We start from the raw sequence: 21,634 nt of genomic DNA on the forward strand, positions 1-21,634 counted from the left end.
GGGTTAGGGCGAAATCGCTGAAATCTTTTGTATGTGTCTTGATTTTTTTTCTCTCTCTCTCTCTTTCCTTCCCTCTTCTCTCCGTTTGCGCTTTCTCCTCTCCTGTTCTTTCTTTCCCTGCCCACCCCACCCTTCCTCCAGATCCGGCGATTCCTGCCCTCGCCTCGCCCTGTCATTGATGGGAAATCAACTGGATCGCATCACCCACCTGAATTACAGCGAGCTGCCGACCGGGGACCCCTCGGGAATCGAGAAAGACGAGCTGCGCGTCGGGGTGGCTTACTTCTTCTCGGATGAGGAGGAGGACCTGGACGAGCGAGGCCAGCCAGACAAGTACAGCGTGAAGGGCTCCGGCAGCCCTGGCCAGGAGACGCCCACCCACCACCTCCACCACCAGCTGGTGCTGAACGAGACCCAGTTCTCGGCTTTCCACGGCCAGGAATGCATCTTCTCCAAGGTCAGCAGCGGCCCCCAGGCTGGGGACCTCAGCGTCTACTCGGTGTCAGCCCTGCCTGCCCTCTGCAAGCCGGGAGACCTGCTGGAGCTGCTCTACCTGGGGCCGTCGGAGTACCCGCCGCCGCACTGGGCAGTGTACGTGGGCAGCGGGCAGATCATCCACCTGCACCAGGGGCAGATCCGCCAGGACAGCTTGTACGAGGCGGCCGCGGGCAACGTGGGCCGGGTGGTGAATAGCTGGTACCGCTTTCGCCCGCTGCTGGCTGAGCTGGTGGTGCAAAACGCCTGCGGGCACCTGGGCTTAAAAAGCGACGAGATCTGCTGGACTAACTCTGAAAGCTTCGCCGCCTGGTGCCGGTTCGGGAAACGGGAGTTCAAAGCCGGGGGGGAGCTGCAGGCTGCTGCCGGCACCCAGCACCAGCAGCAATACTATCTCAAGATCCACTTGGCCGAAAACAAGGTGCACACGGTGAGGTTCCACAGCCTGGAGGACCTAATACGGGAGAAGCGCAGGATCGATGCCAGTGGCAAACTGAGGGTGATCAAAGACTTGGCTATAGTGGATGGGAAAGAATAGCGAACAGCAGGGGTACGTGGCTACATTCCTCATCCCCTGCCCGGGGAGACCAGCCTGCCACAGACAGGAGGCTGCACCCTCTTCCCGTGGGACGCGACTGGAAGCAGGATCCATGGCAACATTCCAAAAAACCAGCATTCTTTACACCCATAGCCAGTATTTTGTTTGGCTTTTAATAGCATTAATGCTGAAAGAAAGAGAGGAAGAAAAGAGGGGGGAGGTGCACAAAAGCGTTCTCTGAGTATGTGGACAAAGTCTCTCCTGTTGATCGATGTTGACCATTCTAGCAACACGCTAAATAAAATTTCAAATTGAAATTTTTTTTATTTTTATTTCATGGCTTTAATCCATGATAAGTTTTAAACATGGGGGGCCATGGATGTGAATTTAGCTAAATGAGTTTTTAGCTAACATTTGCCTTGAAGCCAACCAAAAGCATCAGTCATACTTTGCTAGCTGGGAGGGGGAAAGGGGTGGGGGTGGGGGGAAGAGAGCAGATGCTTATTTGCTTTGTTTCTCAATACTGTTGCTTCAGCCTGTAGCTGCAACCCAAATTTTGTCCCAGCCAACTCTAGTAAGATATTAATGGGGAAAATGCTGTTACATCTCTGGTTGAAACTGATCATGTTTAAAATATTTGTCTTTTTTTGCTTTCTGTTTGCAGCCTTCTGCTAAATACCATGATAATGCATAAGCTCTTTCCACCACCACCACCCCTTTTTTTCCTTAAAGTTGGCAAGCAGCTGTCTTGACACTAAATTTATTTGTTAAAAGAAGTGGTGTATTCTGGAGAAGGATATGCTCAGTGTTGCTCAGAGATCCAGCCTCTAGCATCTCCAGCTTGAGCTGTGGATTTGTAGTGATTCTCATTGCACAGGTCAACAGAATCCTGCAGGAAACAAATAGGTTTGAATTCTGCATGTTGCCTCTTTCAAACAGCAATTTGTTGTGTATTTGCAATTCCAGTTAAACAAGAAAATAGATGTGATGTGACAAAGTTCATCTTGCATTTCAAATTCCAAACAACTAAAAACCCCATTCAGCCTAAGTTTAGAAATCTAAAGCTGCATAAGAAGATGCCTTTTAATGTGATGTGAACAATGCCTTGTCTGTATTTCAGATCCTATTCACTCATTGCTTAATTCTCAGTTTTGAAGTGAAAGATCAGAATATTAAATATCTTAAATCTTTAAAAATTAAATATACTGGGACATTTCTAAATCTGTCTATTCTTTTATTATTAGTCTGAGCTGCATACGACTTGTAATAAGCAGTTTGTGTCTGCATGTTTCAGTGTGGAAAGAAAATTAATTTGTTTTTGACCTCTCTTCCCCCCTCAATATCAGATGTCGAAACAGAAGTAAGAACCCTCTTCTGTATGTACACTCCACCTCCTATTGATGTACTCTTTCCTGGCTCCTTTTTGGCTTAACCTCATAAGCAACCCTGTAAACAGTAATTTCATTCCTACAAAGACTTTGCCTTCCATAGCTGAAGCTGTGAGAATGGAGTGTACTTCACTAGAATAAAAGTGTCAGTATACACATTTGTGGTTTTAAAAAAATACAAAACTAACTAAMTAAATAAAAAAACTACACCCTTTAAGCAAAGGTCATCTAACTTTGTGTTTGCTGATACACTTGGCAAAGTTATGTGGCAATAAAAATGAGGCAGTGTCCCTTCTGTTCCTTCCCCCTCCCTTTAAAGTACGGTGGTTAGTACAATATGGGGCAAACATTTTTCAAATATGAATTGCCATTAGTGTCAAACAGCTGCTGAAATAGCCTCAGATCACAACATACCTTTTAACAAGTGTGTAATATTTTAGCTTTATATTGGTGATAGTTGTCGTCTGATAATGATAGCTTTTTTCCATAAAAAGAACAGGATCCTCTATATGATATTTCTGTATTTTGATAATTATGCTGCATTACATCCCCAACTTGTCTAATAGAACTGTGTTCTCCATAGCACTTGGTGAGAGTTCTGTGAAACTGTAGAAAGACACTGACTTTACACCCAGGCACCTATAAAAAATTGAATATAGGGAAGGAGAAGGAAGAATGGGCAAAATGAACTTATTTTAAATTTCCCTTATAAGAAATATGTATCTAGGAATTGAGGTGGGAAGAGGGAGGACTAAATGAAGAGGGAGTAAATAGCAGGATGTTTATGAAGACGGAAGAATGAAGTGGATTCATAATATACATTTTGAATTTTGGAAAGCTTTTTCTTCAAATTGGTCTGTGATTAATAATATAGGATTAGAAATAGGATCCTTACAAGAACAGCATTGCAGATCCTTAATAGTGAGAATTTAAAACATAGTAGCTTTAAACTTTTCACTGTACTTTCCACATACTCCATTACTCTATCTAAACAGCCATGTTAGCTCTATTTTTGGTAATGCTTTACTAAACTGGTTTATGAACACAATATATATATATTTTTCCTAGTTTACCTACCTAAATGCAGACAGAGTGATAACTTTTTAGTATATAAAGGATGGCATAGGATCAAGTTGAATGCTTATTTATTCAAACTCTGTCAGAAGTCTTTGGCATTGCTCCAAATTTATACAGATAAAAGTGACAGCAAAATTAGGCCCTTAGTCCTTTGCATAAGGTTGGGAAAAAATGTACTGGATTAACTAGTAAATTAACCTAGGATCTAATATGATTATGACTATATTCAAGTGGCAATCTGCTATTAACAGCAGGGAAACGTGTCCAGATCCTTTTGTTTTTTCTTTTGCTAGGTTTTACTCCTGAGTTAGTGACAGCAATCTGATCCTGATTCATAGTCTTTTGAAGTTAATGGAAAGGCTCTTACTGACTTGAGTGGGCTTTGGATCAAATTTTGTTGTTTAGGAAGTGGCTAAAATTTGTGAGTCTTGCAGAAGAGGTGAAATTTAAGATGACATTTCAGAGACCAGAAGGAGCACCTTTCCGGGCTGGGAGAAAAAGTGGAGGGAGATAAGACCATGTGAATAAGGGAAGAAAACAGATTAGTTCTGAAACAAGCAGCTTTTATCTGGTAAGGCAGTAGGGAAACAGTGAAAAAGAGAAAATGAAAAGTGGATGGGTATACAAAAAGTTATTCAGTGCCTTGAAACATGGTATGGAAGGCGGGGGGCAGTCAGCTGCAAGACAGGCAACCATGTGGATGACTGACAGGTAAAGAAGGTAAATGGTTATACTCCTCTTTCAGGATCACTGGTCTGCCTGAGCTAACATTTCCATTTCCAGCAGTAAAGATATTGACATATATTATATATGGGGAATCTGTTTACATTCTTCAGTTTAGCTAGGTAGGGTAAATATTTGTATCTAAGTAATTTGTTGTTCCTGAAGCAAGCACTACCTTGTAATATGACTGCAGTGTTAGGATACTTTTCAAATCCTGCTTTTTTGTCACATTTCAAGTTTACTGTTCGCTATCTGGGGAGCAGTTTTATAGAACCGCTTTTGTTTAGGTATTATTGTCCTTGTCTTTTCAAAATGCAATCTTCTGAATTGCTTTGAGGCTTACATTTTATTAAAAGTTCAGTTCATGTTCTCTTGATGCATAGAGGGTCTTTCTCTGTGAATTGTTTTACTGGCATGACCAAACTGTTGGCTGGTTATTGGCTGTGCATACAGGTAGAGAGCTATAAGAATGTGTGGCAAAATATATTTTGTCTCCATCAGTCTTATGTTTCCAAGTTGTTCTGTTTTTTTTTTGTTGTTGATTTTCATTTGTTAGGATCTTTTTCCCTCTCTATTCGTTATGGCTGTATAAAATGAAAACAAAGAAACCCATACTGTGTTTTTTAGGGCAATAGTATGCTATTGATCCATATGTGGATTTCAGATTGAAATCAGGGTGTAACAAGATATGGCCTTCAGTCTGTGCTAGAGTGTGCACAGTCTTAATTATCTTGCCTCATTTAATTTTAGTGTCTTTCATATTCAAGTAAGTGATGTGCAAAAATCCGTCAGAGTTTGTAGACCTGTTTATGTGACGTGTTGAACATCCATAACTCCCACCAAAGTTGGTTGAAGTTGGGAGAGCACTGGATCTCGCTAGAGACACTCGGCATCTGCAGGATCGGGTACCTCAGTCACCCTGCTCCCCAGCCTCTCATAGTGGGCTGCAGGAGCTAATGCTAGTGTTAAGAGTTAATTCTTCATTATGAAAGATTTCTACTAGAGTAATTTAACAGTGTTCTGTCCATAATTATATCTGGCTGCGACTAAAAAGTTGTAAATGCTGTTGCTTATGCTGTGCAAACAGTGTGCTTTCTGCTTTGTAACCCAGGAGAAAGATAAAAGTCCCAGTCCCAAAGAACTAATCCAGAAATATGTAAGGAGGTATGATTGGGCTACTATGTTGAGGGCAGTTTCAGCACAGAATTAGAGTCTAAAGGATAATAATATATGGCTAGGTTATGATCAAGTGCTGCTATTAGTTCATGAGTGTCAGTGTTGCCATAGCAAATTTGGAATTTATTTGGCTGCTTTATTATTAGGAAAAGTTTAATTTCTCTGTACTTTGAGTTCAAATTTGATATGTAAAACTGCCCATACACTTGTGGGTCCTCTGACAAAATGTTAGTTTATTATGATGGATTTTTTATGATAAAGAAAATTAATGAATTGAATACTGAGACCATATAATTTGCTGAACTGCTCGTAAATCAAAAAGAGGGAAGTGCGGATGTTATGTTGGGAAAAAGACAATGAACTAAGATCCTTTTGTTACTCTGAATATCAATGGATTTACTCCAGATTTATACAGATATAAACTACCAGTGATGTATTTTTTTTTTCCCCTGAAAAGTGGTTGTTGCACTCTGCATCATCTCTTTTGCAAACTAATATTACCTTATTGGAATAATACAGATCCTTTATGAAGTTACATATTTTGTGGATGCTGTAATGCCTCCAAGCCATTGCAATGAACAGTTCTTTTAACCATGTTTGCCTTGAGAAATAAACTAGAATTTGACTGGTAGCGTTCACACTTGAGCAGATATTAATATGCACTTTCATTACTTAATTTTAAATAGTGTGCATCAAGCACAAATTTATTTGGGTGGATATGTCTAAAGGTATCATAGCATTTCCATTAGCAGAGGTCATTCAGTCTGAGATTGTTCTCTTTCATGGTGTCAATTTTATTCTTTGGCTTTTGGGAGAGTCTGATCTGCAGATAATTCGTATAAGTAAAACTACTTGCCTCTTCAAGTTTTTACAGGATCAGGCGTTTTAAAACAAAACAAGATCTTTCCCCTTCATGTGGTATTTACTTTGGGCTAAAATCAAGGATTAGGCCTAGCCAGCATCAGGATCTCAGCATCCGCCTCCCACAGAATTCACTGGAAGGCTTGTGTGTGATGTCTACCAGAAGGGCCTTAACAACATCTTCTTACTTGCACGTAGAGTAATCACCTATGCAAATATGGCATTTTCCTAGGTAAAGTGGGTTAATGATTTTCAAACATCCCTTTGACTTTCTGTTGTGTGTTTGTGTGGTACATGTGTTCAGCATGAGTACAAGATGGGAATTTAGTGTATGGGCTTGGTCCTCTTAAGTGCTGTAGAGTCGTTATCTCCAGCTATTTTGATAGGAACTCAGGTGGAATTTGGAACCAATGTGGGTACAGCTAGGTGGGAGATATGGGATTTCAGTTAAACTTCAGACTTTTCAAGTAAGGCATTCAGAGCTAAGCTTGAAATCCTATTCCTTCTTTCTCTTCTCCAAGGTGCGTAAGACTGAGTAACTGTGCACCCCTCATATATAAAACCTTTCACACTTTGGAGACGCATTCCACTGCCTAGGCAAAATAGGGTGAGTAAAATACATAGTGTCTCATCAGCCTTAACTAGCAAATAATTTCTCTAAGTACAAGCATTATTTGAATATCAGGTGGCACTGGCAATCCATTTTGAAAAGTCATATTTTAAGTTTATAAGCTAAGCAGCATAAGATAAGTATACATGGAAGACTGAAGTACCTCATTAATCTTTCTTGCTAATTCTTGTTAGTAGAGGTAAAAGCTTGTTTCTAGTTTGTGTAAATCAGAGAGTAACTCCATTGAAGGAAATAATCATGGGGTGGAATTTGCAAAAAAATGACATCAAACCCCAGATTCAGTTCTGACATGACACTGTCACTGTTGCAGGTAAAGAAATGGCAAACCTATCTACAACTACACGAGCAAATATTAGGTGCCAGATTGTGACACTCTTTCACAGCCAGAGTACTTTATGCCACAGAAGGAATATTCCTCATATGTTATTCAACATGAGTAAACATATCACAATCTGGTCTTAAAACAGAAATATTTTTTCCCCCATATGTTTCTATTGTTTCCATATGCCCTTTCAGTCAGCTGAAAGCAATACAAAGACTGAGTTTGAAAAATATACTAATTGTTTGTAAATATCTAAGCAGAAATTTATTTGCATATTAATATATAACTAATATATATACTTGTATATACATATGCATACAATGTGTTTGTATATATTAAAGATACACACACACAAGGAATCTTGGTTATTTTATTAGTATTGGTAATAAATGGCAGTCATTTAAGTATGTATGTTATGTGTGCAACAGATGGATATCCAAGACTTCACTGATAGGATTTTAACGCTATTCAAATATTTGTTCTTTAGGGTATGCCATGTTTTTTTGACATCAAAAGAAGTGAATTAAGTATGTGGGTTTTGACATATTGCTGCTTACTGGAGGAGAAATATCAAGAAGCACTACACTTGCAATAATGAAATACCCTTTTAGAATGAACTATGCTGCTACTGACTTGTGTGTTTATAAATAAAAGAATACTCCAGTGATGTATCCATCCATCTTTCTGTTTGACATATTTTAATGGGTAGTGCCACAAGATTTTTTTATATAATTTAAATGTTTTTTTCCCCTCACCATAATATTTTGGAAGCATAACACTGAAATTATCTGTGTTCTGTTGTTTGAGCATGCTCAACTGTTGTTGTATAGATGTTCCTAAGTAAAGAGGTAGCTGGCCTCGATATTTCTCGACTTTTCTCATTTTATCTTTCTTTGGATTGATATGTTTTATTTTAAGAGCTCAAATGACGCGACTTTGAAAAGCACTTAATATTGACTCAACTCTTCCCATCGAAGTCAATGGTGAACTTTCACTGAAGTTACTTAGGCCACAGTTAGACCAACACTGACTACTTTTAGAAATCTTACTCAATATATACAGAGTGAAAAGCAGCTCGATCAGGACCAGTGAGTGCTTCACATGGACTGGTTTGCTGAGAGTTATAGTTCTGGGTCTTTGACAGATAAAATTTCATTACAAGAAGTAGAATAGTCCAGCTATCCCACCTCCTCACCCATGAAGTTTTATCACATCTGATAAAAGATTATGGATCTTCTTATCTATCCAAAATTCTTCCTCCTCAACAGGCTGTCTGTGAGTGGTATAAAGCTTTCTTCCACCGACAAGCCCAGCACTAGAATTCACTGTTCGCAGAGACCTTCAGAACTGAATCCTTGTCCAGAGAAAACTGCCATTTTTGGAGGCTGTAGAAGAAAAAGAATACATTCACCTATCCTGGAGGTCCTTTCATAGAACACGTTCATTGAAATATAATGCATGTGTTGCTATTGAAAATAGATCCAGTAAAACAAACCACGGATCATCATAACATTGCTGATAATTAAAATATCTGACTGAGCATTAGCAGCAGTTACTTTTAAGAAATTTAAATTATGTGTTAACTACAATCTTAGATAAATGCAGGAGCTGTTAATGTTTTTGACAGAACTATACGCTACCACTCTGTTTGCTATATGACACAGCCCTGCTTTAACTTTAAATTCAACCCTTGTTATAGGATATGTCTGCCTAGCTGACAAGCTGTTTGGATTAGCCCTTTCCAGYTCGTGCTGACTTTATATCATTGATTCATCAGTTAGGTGTAATCAAAGGTCATTAATATTGAAAAGTTCACTTTAATTGACCCATTGACTCATTTTAATTATGGCATTATAAAACAGTGTCAAGTGCTAGACCCCTACACAAAGAGTCAGTTAATATGCGAATTCATCCTGGTAGCAATATCGCCTAGGTCTCACTACCTCTAGCTAAGGACTGTAAAAGAGCTTCCTACTTCTTTATCTCTGTTTCACATTGAAGGAATAGTGGAAATAGACTGGCAGAAGAAAAAAGTTCTAAAAAAAGTCATGCTCAGCAGGAATCTTGGGCTGTTCTTTTATATTTATGCTTTGTATACAGATAAACTCAGAAACGTGCAGATAAAATGTATGTTTACTTTGTTAGGAGCCCCAGTTATAGAAATGATACCTCCTTAAATTTTGGCTTAGCATAAACTTTCGTATGTATGCTTAATAAAGAGGATAATCTTTTGCTTTTCCATTTCATAGTGTGCTAGCAACTTGTCTTAATCCATAGGAACCCAAAATTAAGTTTGCAGTGTGCTGATAAGGTACCCCAAGAGCAATAGAAATGTCAAATGTTTAAATACTGCAAATTATATCAGTACAGAAAAACTGTCTTCAATTTCATTCTCCTAAAATCCTTAATCTCATACATATCTTTGAGCTTTTAATGACTTTCCCAAGAATAATATTCAAGATAACATGAATGGAAATAAAGGAACATAAAATGTCAAAGGAAGAATTTGTTTCATGTTCAGCTATGGGCTGCCATATATTTCTTATTTCCTTGAAGCAGGAATAAGATTTGTATTGATATTTAAGAAGCTGTTCTGTTTGCAGGATCCAGATCACTAATACACYGTTTTCAAAATGCAGGTATTTTTTTAATTAAAACAAACAATGCTAGTCTTAGTAAGGAAAATGTACCACTGTGAGTTAATAGGATGGAAGTCTTGGAAAGAAAACTGTAGCCTTATTCTTAACCCTTTCAAATCTTAGTTCAACTTGTTTCCAGCAGAATAACTTAAACATATCTTCATATGTTTAACTGAGATTGGTATTAGTTTTTATTCATAACAGTTAATGATTTACAGATATGATTAGCAATTTCTGGTGCCTCATCTTCTCAGTACTGCACTGGCTAGTCCACTGAAGACCTTCCAAACTGATAATTTTTTCCCAAAATTTCAAACACCTGCCACCTGAAAATGAGGCCCCTAAGGAGACTGCAGTTGGAAACTGAACATTGAGGACAGCATAAACAGCTCTTGCAGCTTGGATAATGTTACTCATATATTTTAATGAGCTTTGATAGCTGTAAAATCAATCTTACAAAACATAGTACTAAATATTGCACCCCATTAAACATTAAATATATTAGGATTTTTAAACATAATGTATTAAAGTATTAAATGTGAAAAAGGTATCTGCTAAGAAGTTTATCTTTAAAATGAACCTGCCATATCTTGAATGTAAGATGCAGGGGTTGGACGTGTATTCCTTAAATCTGATTTATGAACTAACCTACGCCCTTCTTGATGAGGTTTCCCTTATCATTCAAACAAGTATTTGTATGCACGTGAGTGGTTGTAGGGTCTCTGTTATTGCTTTTGTTTGTGAGCTTTTGTGCATGAAAATGGCTGTGTGATCACAACCAATTGCCACAAGTATACTGACATCTCTATTATCTGTACATTGAGTGTGGTCATTAAGTGTTACTCAGGAAGAAGACAGTAGAAAAATCAGTGAAATCTTGGTCAGAGGAAAAATAAACCCGAAGTGATAGTACAGAGAATAATCCTTCTATGAATGTCATTTCATCCAGTATATGAATGGGGGAATGCATATCTGAATGACAGTGCAAGAGAGAATGTAGATTAAAACAAAACAAAACAAAACAAAAAAACAATTCTAGCCCTTGACAGACATACAGAATAGTGGTTTGGAGATGGCACAATGCAGCACATAATGGTTCTCCCACTAGAGCTCTGAACATCTTATGAGCCTGACAAAGGATCATCAAGGAAATTATGTTTAGAAAAGTCCATGCAATTCACATGATATCAGTGCCATCAGGGGATATAAACATAAAATGTGCAATATATCCAGTCAGCTTTGCTTCTTATCTCTTTTGATTAGATAAGAAGATTCCCAGTTACTTTGAGACCTGGGCCAAAACGCAAACTTTTGTTACAGTAGACAGGAAAGAACTGATCCACCTCACTTTAATTATCAGTATAGGCTTAGACTCTTTCAACAGTTATTTGCAACTGGTTGGCCAAGCCCACCTCAGAGACACATCACTCTCTGAAAATGCCTATGTCTCCCTTGGCTATAGAGGAGCCTAGAGCAGCAATGCTCCTCATTTACTTAAGTAGGACAGAAACAGACAAAAAAGACCCCAGTCTCCCAGTCCTCCAGTTTTTCACCTAAAAGTTGTATGTCCGGTCTAAGTTACTCATGAAGGCTACCTTTTCAGTCAATGGAAAGAGAGCCATGCTTTCAGGGAGCAACTCTTCCTATCTCAACACGTGTAATAAAATCACGCATTTGAAATGCCTTTCTCTTGCTAGTGCTTACACAATTAGGATTAACCTAATGTAGCTAAGAAAGATGAGATGAACCAAGAACTAAAATGTCCTGAAATTACATGCTTTCTGCTCTCCCAAGAAGAGCTCCAGTGCTTTGTTCAGTCAAACTTCAAACTAATAAAGCTCAGTTTACTAAACTGTAAAATGCTATGTGATCCCAAAAGAATGAAAATCTTAGATAGATTGTGAATAATTGGTAAAGTGTAACATTTAACAAATAGGTAATTACATAGAAATGATTTCATAACTGTAAATAATGTATTAATAGAAAAAAGGTAAAAAAAAGTTGGAAAATGTCTGTTGAGTCATTTGCCCAATTCTAGGCACACATTTAGGAAAGCCTGCTGCCCTCTAGTAAGTTTACAGAACTCAGTCAATTATTTTAAGAATTTCTCAGGAAATGAATGCCAGAGCATCTGGACATCTTACAATAAATTAAAAACAAATATTAATTACACAACTATCCATTTGGGTGGCTCGGTGCACTTTAGCTGCCTTTTATTTGTCTTACAAAGGACCAACATACTGACATGTTAGTTAATTGAATGCTTGATTGAACAAGTAAACCTTACACTACACTTTGCAGCCTGCCAAATTTAAATTCTGGTGGCCTGCCAGAAGACTAGATTTCTAGTGTGAGAACCCACCACTGATATCTTAGCTGTACTCCTTAGAAAATATGAATCTGATGGCTCATTTCAGGATATCCCCAACTGATTTTGACCTTTTTGAGAGGAAATAGTGGGTGAGGTGGTCCAGTTGGACCACCTCTGGTAGTCTGGTTTCTATACCATTTAAAGTTTTAAATGTTGTTACTGGCATCTTAGTTTATTTTAACAAAAATAAATTATCACTACATGTTTATGAATTCATATTTTTATGCTAGTTGTAGCTGATTCTGTTAAAAAAGCAAAAACAGGTATGTTCTGTATTTGCTGAAACTTCTCAGGTGATTGTCAAGGTGACCTTTAAGTAGCGTACAGATGGACAGAAAAGACATGGATAATTAATGCAGATTACATCTGAGAGAATGTCTTGTATTAGTGAGAAAAATAAGCATTAGGGATCTTTGAATCCTGAAACACTAATGGGTCCTTTAGGATCTCAGCTGGGTAACCATACTAGTAAAGGCTTTTATGCTTATTATGTTCTCTGTTTCTAGAGGTGACAGGTTTCTATAGGTGATAGGTTCTATATTCCTGTCAACCAGAAATATATTCACTTGTCTTCATCAAAACTCTTTTAGCTAGTGCTGGTGATGGGCAGTCACTAGAACAGCAGAGAGACAACAGCCTATACATTTCAGTGGAATGAAGTGTTAGAAATGCATGCAACCGCTTGTAACTGAGTTAACATATTTTAAGATCACATAAACGAACAGTTCAGCTTAGCTGTTATGCAAAACAATGCAAAAAGATGGCTTGAAAGTGATGCAAGAGGTTGTAAGAGAGCTCTGAATAATCTCAGAATAAATTCTAAAGGCTGAGGACCGGATGTCCTCTGCTAGTGTAAGCTGAGGAAAGCTTTACTGATGGTAAGCCAGACCTAGAGTCAAGCAGAAGACTCAAGTTTAATACTCTTATTAGCATTCTAATTTCTCAAGTGCATAATTGCTGTATTTTGTTCATATGTTCAAAAGCGTCTCCACTAACCAGGTTCTTTTTTAGTCTTTTGGGAATGGAGGAGAGAGTTTGCCTCCTCTGCAGCATAATGTGTAGTCCCCTTTCACATGGAAGTTTTATTTAACATAATTCCTGCAATTCCCACAATCTCATCTGCTTTATTCCTGTGACAGGTGGTTTTTAGTCTTTTACTGCAAGTCTGAAATTCACTGTGGGGTATTGGAACATAGTCTGTGGCTTATGAGGGTATGGTGACACCTGGAGCAGATGTTCTATGAAATCTATTTATGTATAGCAGAATTACTTGCATTTATGGAGGATTGGACATGGTTATTCAAGTGATGCTATTCTTATGGTCCAAAAATCAGTTCATTCTAGCTGGGGATTTGGCACTGAAAAATGTTGTAAGAAGCGCATCTTTCAGTGTTTGAAACTGTCTACCAGTATGTATTAATGGTAACATTGAATTCACTTCTCCATCTGTGTCTAGTACTTTTGAACTAATTGCCTTCCTGTCGTCGAACTTTGAAGTTAGTATAGCTGTTACTTTACTTCAAAGGCAAGATAATCTTATATGTTTTGATGGTAATGCCATTTCATATTTTGTCAATGAAAATCTCTTTGACAAGACTGATGACCTATGGGTGAGTGCTCAATTCAGGCAGCAGGTGGTAGACCATTTGTCCTACTTGTCATGCAGTTAGATGAACACATTCAACTGCAGAACTGGAAATAAAGGCCACAAACTTTCAAGGACAACTTACACAAAAACTCTGGTGCCTCTCTTCAGCTTCTGCCTAACACAGGAAAGCTGATACCTCCCAGGTACCTTACTCTTCTAATGCAGTTCTGCCTTTTCCCACTTGGGACTCCAGTGGCAATGCAAGGAAAATTGTTTTCTGCTAGAGCATGAGATGTGCAAGAGTGAGAATTTTTACTCTAGCACTGAATAGTTAGAGAATTCATTTTGGATGTGGACTTTAGTTCTTTTCCTCATTTGTCTATGAGTGTTCAAACTTATCTGCCCTGTCTAATCACCCCGAGATAATTCTGGGGGGATAGAAACTATTTCTAATGCAGAATTTGTGTCACTGTGCAGGAAATCATGGAAAATTCAAAAGCAGTGCAAAAAGAAAAGGATTTTCTTGCCTTTAGTGTCAAGCATTATCCTGGAAGGGGGAAGTCCTGTAATCCTGGACCTGTTCCAAATGCCCTTTAATGTTTGAATAAACAGCCATTGAGTAAAATACAAGAACATCATCTGGAGTCGGGGTCAGAACCCAAGAATGCTTGTGGAAGCTGGAAGAACTCAAGTCAAAGTCATGGAAGACAATAGGCTTCATCCATTTTAAAGGGTTTTGGATAAGGGCCAGACTTGTTTCTGAGGCTCTCTCTAGATTCAGTTTGTTCATCGCTATAGTTTGTCTGTAGCTGCCACGGCACACAATATGAAAGGAGTTACTTAAAATGAAGAGGACACTGAAGTGCTAATGTTACACAGTTCTCTAGTATCAAAGGTGAACTTATGTGTTAGAAATGCTAGCTGCCTTTCTGTAGGCTCTCTTCCTGACCTCTTGCTCTCTTGGTACTGCATTTTAGGTCTAGCTGACAAGTTTACAATGTAAGACAATGGCAGAAAACACTTGCATATCCATATTTCACCAGTTGTCTCCACTTTTACAAGTTTGCTGTGCTGGTTTTAGTTTTGATTGATCAGATTCCATAAATCACTCTATCAAATGCCATCAAATAATGGCATTTTCTATCTAGAAAGGCAAATGAATAAAGGATACCCAGATTAAAAAACGAGATGCACAAATCTTAAATGTTCCCTTGGTAAATTTCACACTTGACTAAAAACTATCTAAGGAAAATGGCTGCTTGTGAAATTCCAACCCCACTCTGTTCCTGCTTAAGTAATTCCTTATGAAGCATAAAAAGTAGATTAGAGATAAAACAGGGAATGAAACCAAAGTATTATTTACAGTAATATATGGACACTGGCTCTTTATTCTAAGGAATAAAATAAATTTTCTAACTTTACTCATTTTTTTCATTAATGGAACAATTTACAAATACATTTAAATACTCCCATCTTGAAATAAAAAGTGATAATATCTACTCTTGGAAAGATGTAATAGTTAACACTTGGTGTATTAATCTGAACTATTTATTCATTCAGTTATAACTGGTGCATTTTAGAATAAGTTTTGAAAATGTGTATGAGAATTCAAGTACTTCTGAAATCTTCATCATTTTGATGAAAACAGTTTTTCAGTTGTAAGCAGTAGATGTAATTAATTTTACTTTCTGCTTGCATTTGAGAATTACAGCATTTTAAGAGAGAACCAAAATAAATCTGATAGATTTTCTCCTGCCTTCAGATGTCAGGCTAAACTTTTGCTAAACAAATAATTCTCTCTCCATAGTATCTACTGAAATGTTATTATAACTGGAGCTGCGCAGATAATGGTTTTGGTTCACTGGTGATTCTGGTCATGGTAGCAAAAATTAGATTCACTCAACATGCTCTTCAAATTTGTCCCATTTTCCTCATTAAACATAAGCAACAGTCAATGACCAGTTAATTGGATTTGTATTTTAGGATATGTTGTCTCTTAATGCCATGTGGGAGTAATCTTGTGCTAGGAAGGGTTGTAGACACCCAGAAAAAGCTGCACAGTTGCTGTAGGACTGCTAGTTCCTAGGGTTTACATAAACAAAAAGTAGTACTCTTACCAAAACTTGGTTTGTCCAGTTGCCTATTCTCATGCAGTATAATAGACAAGCGTGAATAGCTTCCTACACGTAGCATAGCAGTCCGCTTGAGATTCTGAAGATCAAATATCAGGCATACCATCTGCTCACCAATTCAGCAAAAAAAACAACCAAACAAACAAAAAAGCCCCAGAATACATCTTGGGATTTGTTGTAAATCCACTCGCCCACCAATTCTTTTCAGAGGGCTGTGTGACCTACCTGGTTCATTCTATCCTTTTGTCAGTGTGTGTGTGCAAGAGAGATTCCTTATCTTTAATTCTTGGAAAACTCTTAAGGAAAAAAAAGAAAGGTTTTAGGCTATAAAAATATGTAAACTTGAATTTTGTTTTGACTCCTGGGTAGATTGTTCCACACTGTCTTAGTATATATAACTACTGATCTCTACAACAAATGAAAAAAAAACTGGCTTCCATTTTGGGGTTTCCAGGGACTACTGCTTTTCCTGATAATTTTCAATAGATCAGAGAGTCATCTAGTGGCCAGTCAGAGGAATTTTGGAAAAAAAAAAAATCCACTCAGGAGTTCTATGCTGTCTCAGGAGAGCTATGGCTCTCATGGGTTGTGTCTCAGACGCTGATAGCTGGTGGGAATCAGGAATCAGTGGATGAAATTGTCACGAGGATAACATAAGAAGGGAGATAAAATCCATCCTTTTCACTGAAAAACAAATAAACCAACAAACAATGTATTCACTCATGGTCATTTTACTGTTAATGATGTCAGCTGAAAATTTGAATTTGAACATGGCTATTCCAGAAACATGACTGTTCCAGAGCATTGAGAGTTAGGATCCTAGTTTTATCATAGACAATACCCATAATTTGGTGGCACCAATGGTTTTATTTAAATTTTATGTAGCCATGTAGCTAATAGGCAGGTACTATCCAGGGCTGGGAAATAAAAGTCTCTTGAATATATTATTTAATATTTTAAGGTTGTCGCTGTAAGTCCACAAAACAAATTAACAAAAAAGCACTAGGCAATTCCCTGCGTAATTAGTTTTCATGCTTTATCGTAGTTTATCCACTAAACTGGGCATTTTTTCCCTTTGATACATTACCTGATCAATGAGCTATTGATTCTTTAAACTGAGTTTATCATTTTATGTCTTAACAGCCAAATTTAATATTATTTACATTTCAAATTTGAAAATATTTTTCTTACTGGATCAAGCTGTGTGTTCTTCTAACCYACTAACCAGTCTTTTTCAGGTGATCAACACCAGATGCCATAAGAGGATATGGAGGATACAGAGAGGATCTTCACCCCTTCTATTAGTTTTTAAAAGGCCTAATATTCTTTCAACAGAATTTATTAATTAATTGTAATTCTTAACAGTCTAGAGAACTTATAAATGTCCACTCCTTTGTTTCCAATTAAGTTCATCTCAACAATTTCCACATTCTAATTTCCTACTTCTTATTTTCATGTAAAATCAATTTATTCTTGTTCTATGGTACAGCAAGAAGTTCCCAGTCTATCTTCTCTATATTAAAAATGACTATCTTTTTTCTTTTCACCACTCTAAGAAAGGAAGTCAGTGTGTGTTTATTTCTCTTATTTTAATATGAGTTTCTCTAGGCCTCATTTTTGTAAGTCTTCTTCTGAGGCCTTCCACTTTAGCAATACTTTTCTTGAGACTTCTGGATACCTGAGACTAGTCTCCAAATACTGGGGGTCTGTCCCAAGGCATGCTACTGCCTGTCCCAGCCCCTGTTTCTCAACACCCTCTTGATGCTCTTAACTGAGTGTCCTGCTGGGCCCAACACATTTACTTTGAAAAAATATTCCATATTAACCTGCGCCATCATTTTGCATAAAGACATCATAAAGTTCCTTGTGTTGAACACGATGATTTTTTTTATGCATCTTAACATTGTGCTTGCTTTATACATTGTCCTGTCCACAGCCATCCTTGAGATCCTTCCCTGGTTTTATTTTTCTCCTGTAGAATATAAAGAAAACTGGCAGGTCTTTCACATTATCTGACACAAATTTAGGGCCAGTAGTAAAAGGACAGATGAAGTGGTTTGGAAACGTAACTTACACAGTAGCTCTAAGCAAATTGTTTCTCTGTTCTTCGAGTCCAACTGTCAGATCATGTTATAAAACACTGAACTCAAGAACTTGGCAAAATACAGCTGAAATTTCAAATTAGCTCCAGGAAGAATTTTTTTTTTCCTCCCATATCATTTTAAAATATTTTAAAGCTCCATTTTCAGAGGAAAGCAATAAATGAATTGCAGGTTTTCAATCATTAAAGGTTTAAAGAAGCTGTTAGGCCTCAATCCAAAATGGCAGCAATAATTCAGTATTATAGTGAATTTAAGATGATTACAGCTCATAAATAAGAGCATAGCAAATTTCCCACATTAATTTGAAAAGTTTTCTGCAGTCACCTACACGGTACTCAGCCAGTTCTATTCTAAAAGCATCTGAAGTTTCAGTTTTTCTTTTGCAAAATACTGTATACAGTGTTTTAATATACCTGCTGTCATTTCCTCCTGCCTCTCCCCTTCCTCCCAAAAGTCAGAGCAACAGTTTGTCTTATTGTTGCTTTTGATCCAGCTTAGGCTTCAGCTGGTTCACACAAGCTGAGGAGCTTTTCTGTTATTTTAGCAAAGTGCTGGCCCAGAGCCTAACAGACAAAAGTAGGTTGTGCTTTGGTGCTTCAAGGGAATAGTCTGGCTACAAGAAAAATGCAGTGTATGTTTTACCCTACCATTAGGCATGTCTGCTAAAGAAGACGGAGTAAAGGTGCTACTTTATTGCTCCTCTAACAGTGGCAAATGATGCTGACTTGTAGGATGGGGCATTCAGGGTGTTACTAAAGTATAAAGAGGACAAGTTTGGCTAACATAGAGTTAGTGTTTCATTCTTTCCCGCTTTTCCTGTCATCACGAGTTTGTCCCTCTGTTGAAAAGCCATGTGGTCCCCTCTGCAGACTCCCATCCAGAATACCTTCAGCAGTCTCACCACCAGCAACGGCCACAGCATAACTGTAGGTAAATGCAGCTTTGCCAGACAGTAGTAATGATGTGATGTCAAATAAAAAACAGATAATGACCCCTGCTTGCTGTTTGAGCCTGGACAGTGAGACGTGGGAAAGGCCCATTACACCCAGATTAGAAATTATACCTACTTTTTCATTACACTGCTGGCCCAGCAGAAAGGCTGTCCATAGTTGATTTCTGGAGCTATTAGGCTGCAAGCACTTGGGGACAAATCTTGCAAATATTTCAGAAATGGCATTCTACATTATGAAATCCCAGTCCCATCAAAAGCCCCAAATAAATAACACATTATCATCTTTATGGACCACACTGGCAAAACTTGTCATTTAATTTAACCTTCCAAACATCCTCCCTCTAAATGCAATTTGTGAGTTCAGCAGGGAATATCATTACTGAACAATGAGTGTTTCTCAGAAAAAGCCAACATGGTGAGCTTGGAGAATAAGCAGCCTTTTCAGTTTTCTCTCAAGAAAGCACCCTTGAAAATTTACTTGAACTCTGACAAGAAAAAGACAGCAGCATTCAAGAGGAGTAAGGCAGTGTGAGTCACAAGGAGCATTTATTCCCTGAAAGCAAGACCGAAGGCAGTTCTTTTACTCTGTCATCAGGTAGGGGTCCAAAATATTGTTGGTGCTGGCAAGGACCTAACTGCTTCCTAAAAAGTGCTGCAGCGAAGATAATCTGGTCTTGCCATAGACATAAAACATTAACATTTCAGAAGAAGCATCACTGTGTGATTTCAGTCTAAAAATGATTTCAAAGAGACTGCTAGTGTCAAACAGCTGGTATGGAAAGACAAGTGGCTTACAAGTGTTTCTACAGCCTGCTCTGTGTAATTCTTTCTCCTGGATTCTTGGGAAAATATATTCTTTGTGTCCATTTTTAGCATCTAACATGTAACTATCCCTAAAGTGCCAGAGGCAATTGAATCAGGCTGTCTTAAGCACACACACAAATAAATAAATAAATAAAAGCCTTTTTTTCTAAGGAGCAAATTGACAGGAGAAGAATGACGTGAAAATCAGTAATTAGGGAAATAAATAAATGAGGGGCTACATTTTCTAAAGATTTGCTGTGCTCAGCAATATCTACAATTACAGAGTGAGTTTCTCAAAAAGTTGTAACGGCTAGAGGACTAAAAGAGCTCAGCATATGATATACAAAAGCTGACAATTTACTTTTATGCTTCAGTGGGAGTGATGCTCTCACAGGTAGTGGCTAAACGCTTTGCTGATGAGCCATCAAGACAACATGTTAGCTTCTTCACACAGCATGGGCTGAACATCAATAAAATGGGACATTCCTATCTGCAATCCTTGAATCTGATGTAGGTAAAATGTTTCCCTTTCAGCAGCCTCTCCCTAAGCTCAAATCCAAAGTTTACCATTTCTGAGCCTTTTCTTATCAAGGCACAGACTGGAACTCTGGTGTAAAGAATAGCAATTCAAAGCCCTGTGTGATAGAAACCTTCCCCCTTATCGCAGAGATTTGTTCCCCAGAACCTCCTTGAGGAAACAGCTTTTGTTTTCACTGAAGTTACAGAGTATCCCAGTCTAGGCAAGTTTGTAAAAATCAACATTGGCTCGCTTCATGCTCTGTTCATCCATCTATGTTCAGAGAACTGCCCATTTTGGGGGTTACATTGGTCTTGCTTTTCCAGGCAGATGTCTACTTCGATCTGCTGGCAAAGCATTTAGCAGGCTAAACAGCTCATAAAGAGAGGAGTTCCCAGAGGTTTCTAAGTCATGAAATAAGAGTTAGGGAGAAAAAGTATTTTTTTCTAGATTTTTAGTATTTGGCCTCTGAAGATGTTAAATATCTTCTGTGGGAGTTTGGAGGAATTGAAAAATCTAGATCTTCTGCAAATCCATATGGAATCAGTAAGAGAGCAATGACCATAAAACCATTATTTTAACTTTTTCCCTTATTTTGTCTCTCAGCCTGTTGGGAGAATACAGACTGAAGGCCCAGAGTAGCTAGCATCTCGACCTACGGAAACTAGCTTACTTCGGCAACCGCACAGGGCCACTGAGCATGAAAAGTGCTCGCAGAAAGCACCCTGGAAACAATGGCTTTCAGAGACTCAAGTTTTCATCTTCATTACCAAGAGCGTTTCTGTTTCTCAGAAGACAATAATTTGACAGATATGACTCATTTTAAAAGCTTCAAGAGGTTTAAATATCCTATGCAAAAACCTCAGGTAGGGAATGACATCTTAGTGTTTTTCCTTCCAAATTTGAATGATGCCTGCAGGATTTAAGGGGCAAAAGATTACATGGAGAGTTATATGTCTGGGTGATGATTCATGTTAGTGTCTGACTTGAGAGTCTGTGGTTTCGTTTTTAATTTTTAAAAATGTGTTTAGCTTTAAACGTGTTTCTACTTCAGGTGCTTTTTACTGATGTCCTGTTTCTTCCTATACTCATTTATGAAGATTTAGTATCATTACTGCATGTTCTGAAAAAGTTCTTTTCTGCGAAACTTACATCTTTCCATAACAAAAACATAAAAAATCAGTGGAAGGGAAAAGATAAATACCCAATATTTAGAAAGTGTTTGAACATGAAAAGTATCATCATAAAACCAACAGCTTCTAGTGACAGGTAAAGGAACACAGGCATTGCCTGTTTAAATTAAATACTTGAAGTCTCT

General features: G+C 37.9%; 1 protein-coding gene across 1 annotated transcript; it reads left to right on the forward strand.

The window, feature by feature from the left end:
* Positions 1-146: 146 nt before the first annotated feature.
* On the forward strand, positions 147-1,353 carry FAM84A (family with sequence similarity 84 member A). The gene has a single exon (XM_026079130.1). It carries the CDS (start codon positions 179-181, stop codon positions 1,031-1,033), a length of 855 nt encoding a protein of 284 aa, XP_025934915.1. The 5' UTR covers positions 147-178; the 3' UTR covers positions 1,034-1,353.
* Positions 1,354-21,634: the final 20,281 nt, after the last annotated feature.

This window comes from Apteryx rowi, unplaced genomic scaffold, assembly GCF_003343035.1.
Source record: "Apteryx rowi isolate R43461 unplaced genomic scaffold, aptRow1 scaffold_114, whole genome shotgun sequence".
NCBI lineage: Eukaryota > Metazoa > Chordata > Aves > Apterygiformes > Apterygidae > Apteryx > Apteryx rowi.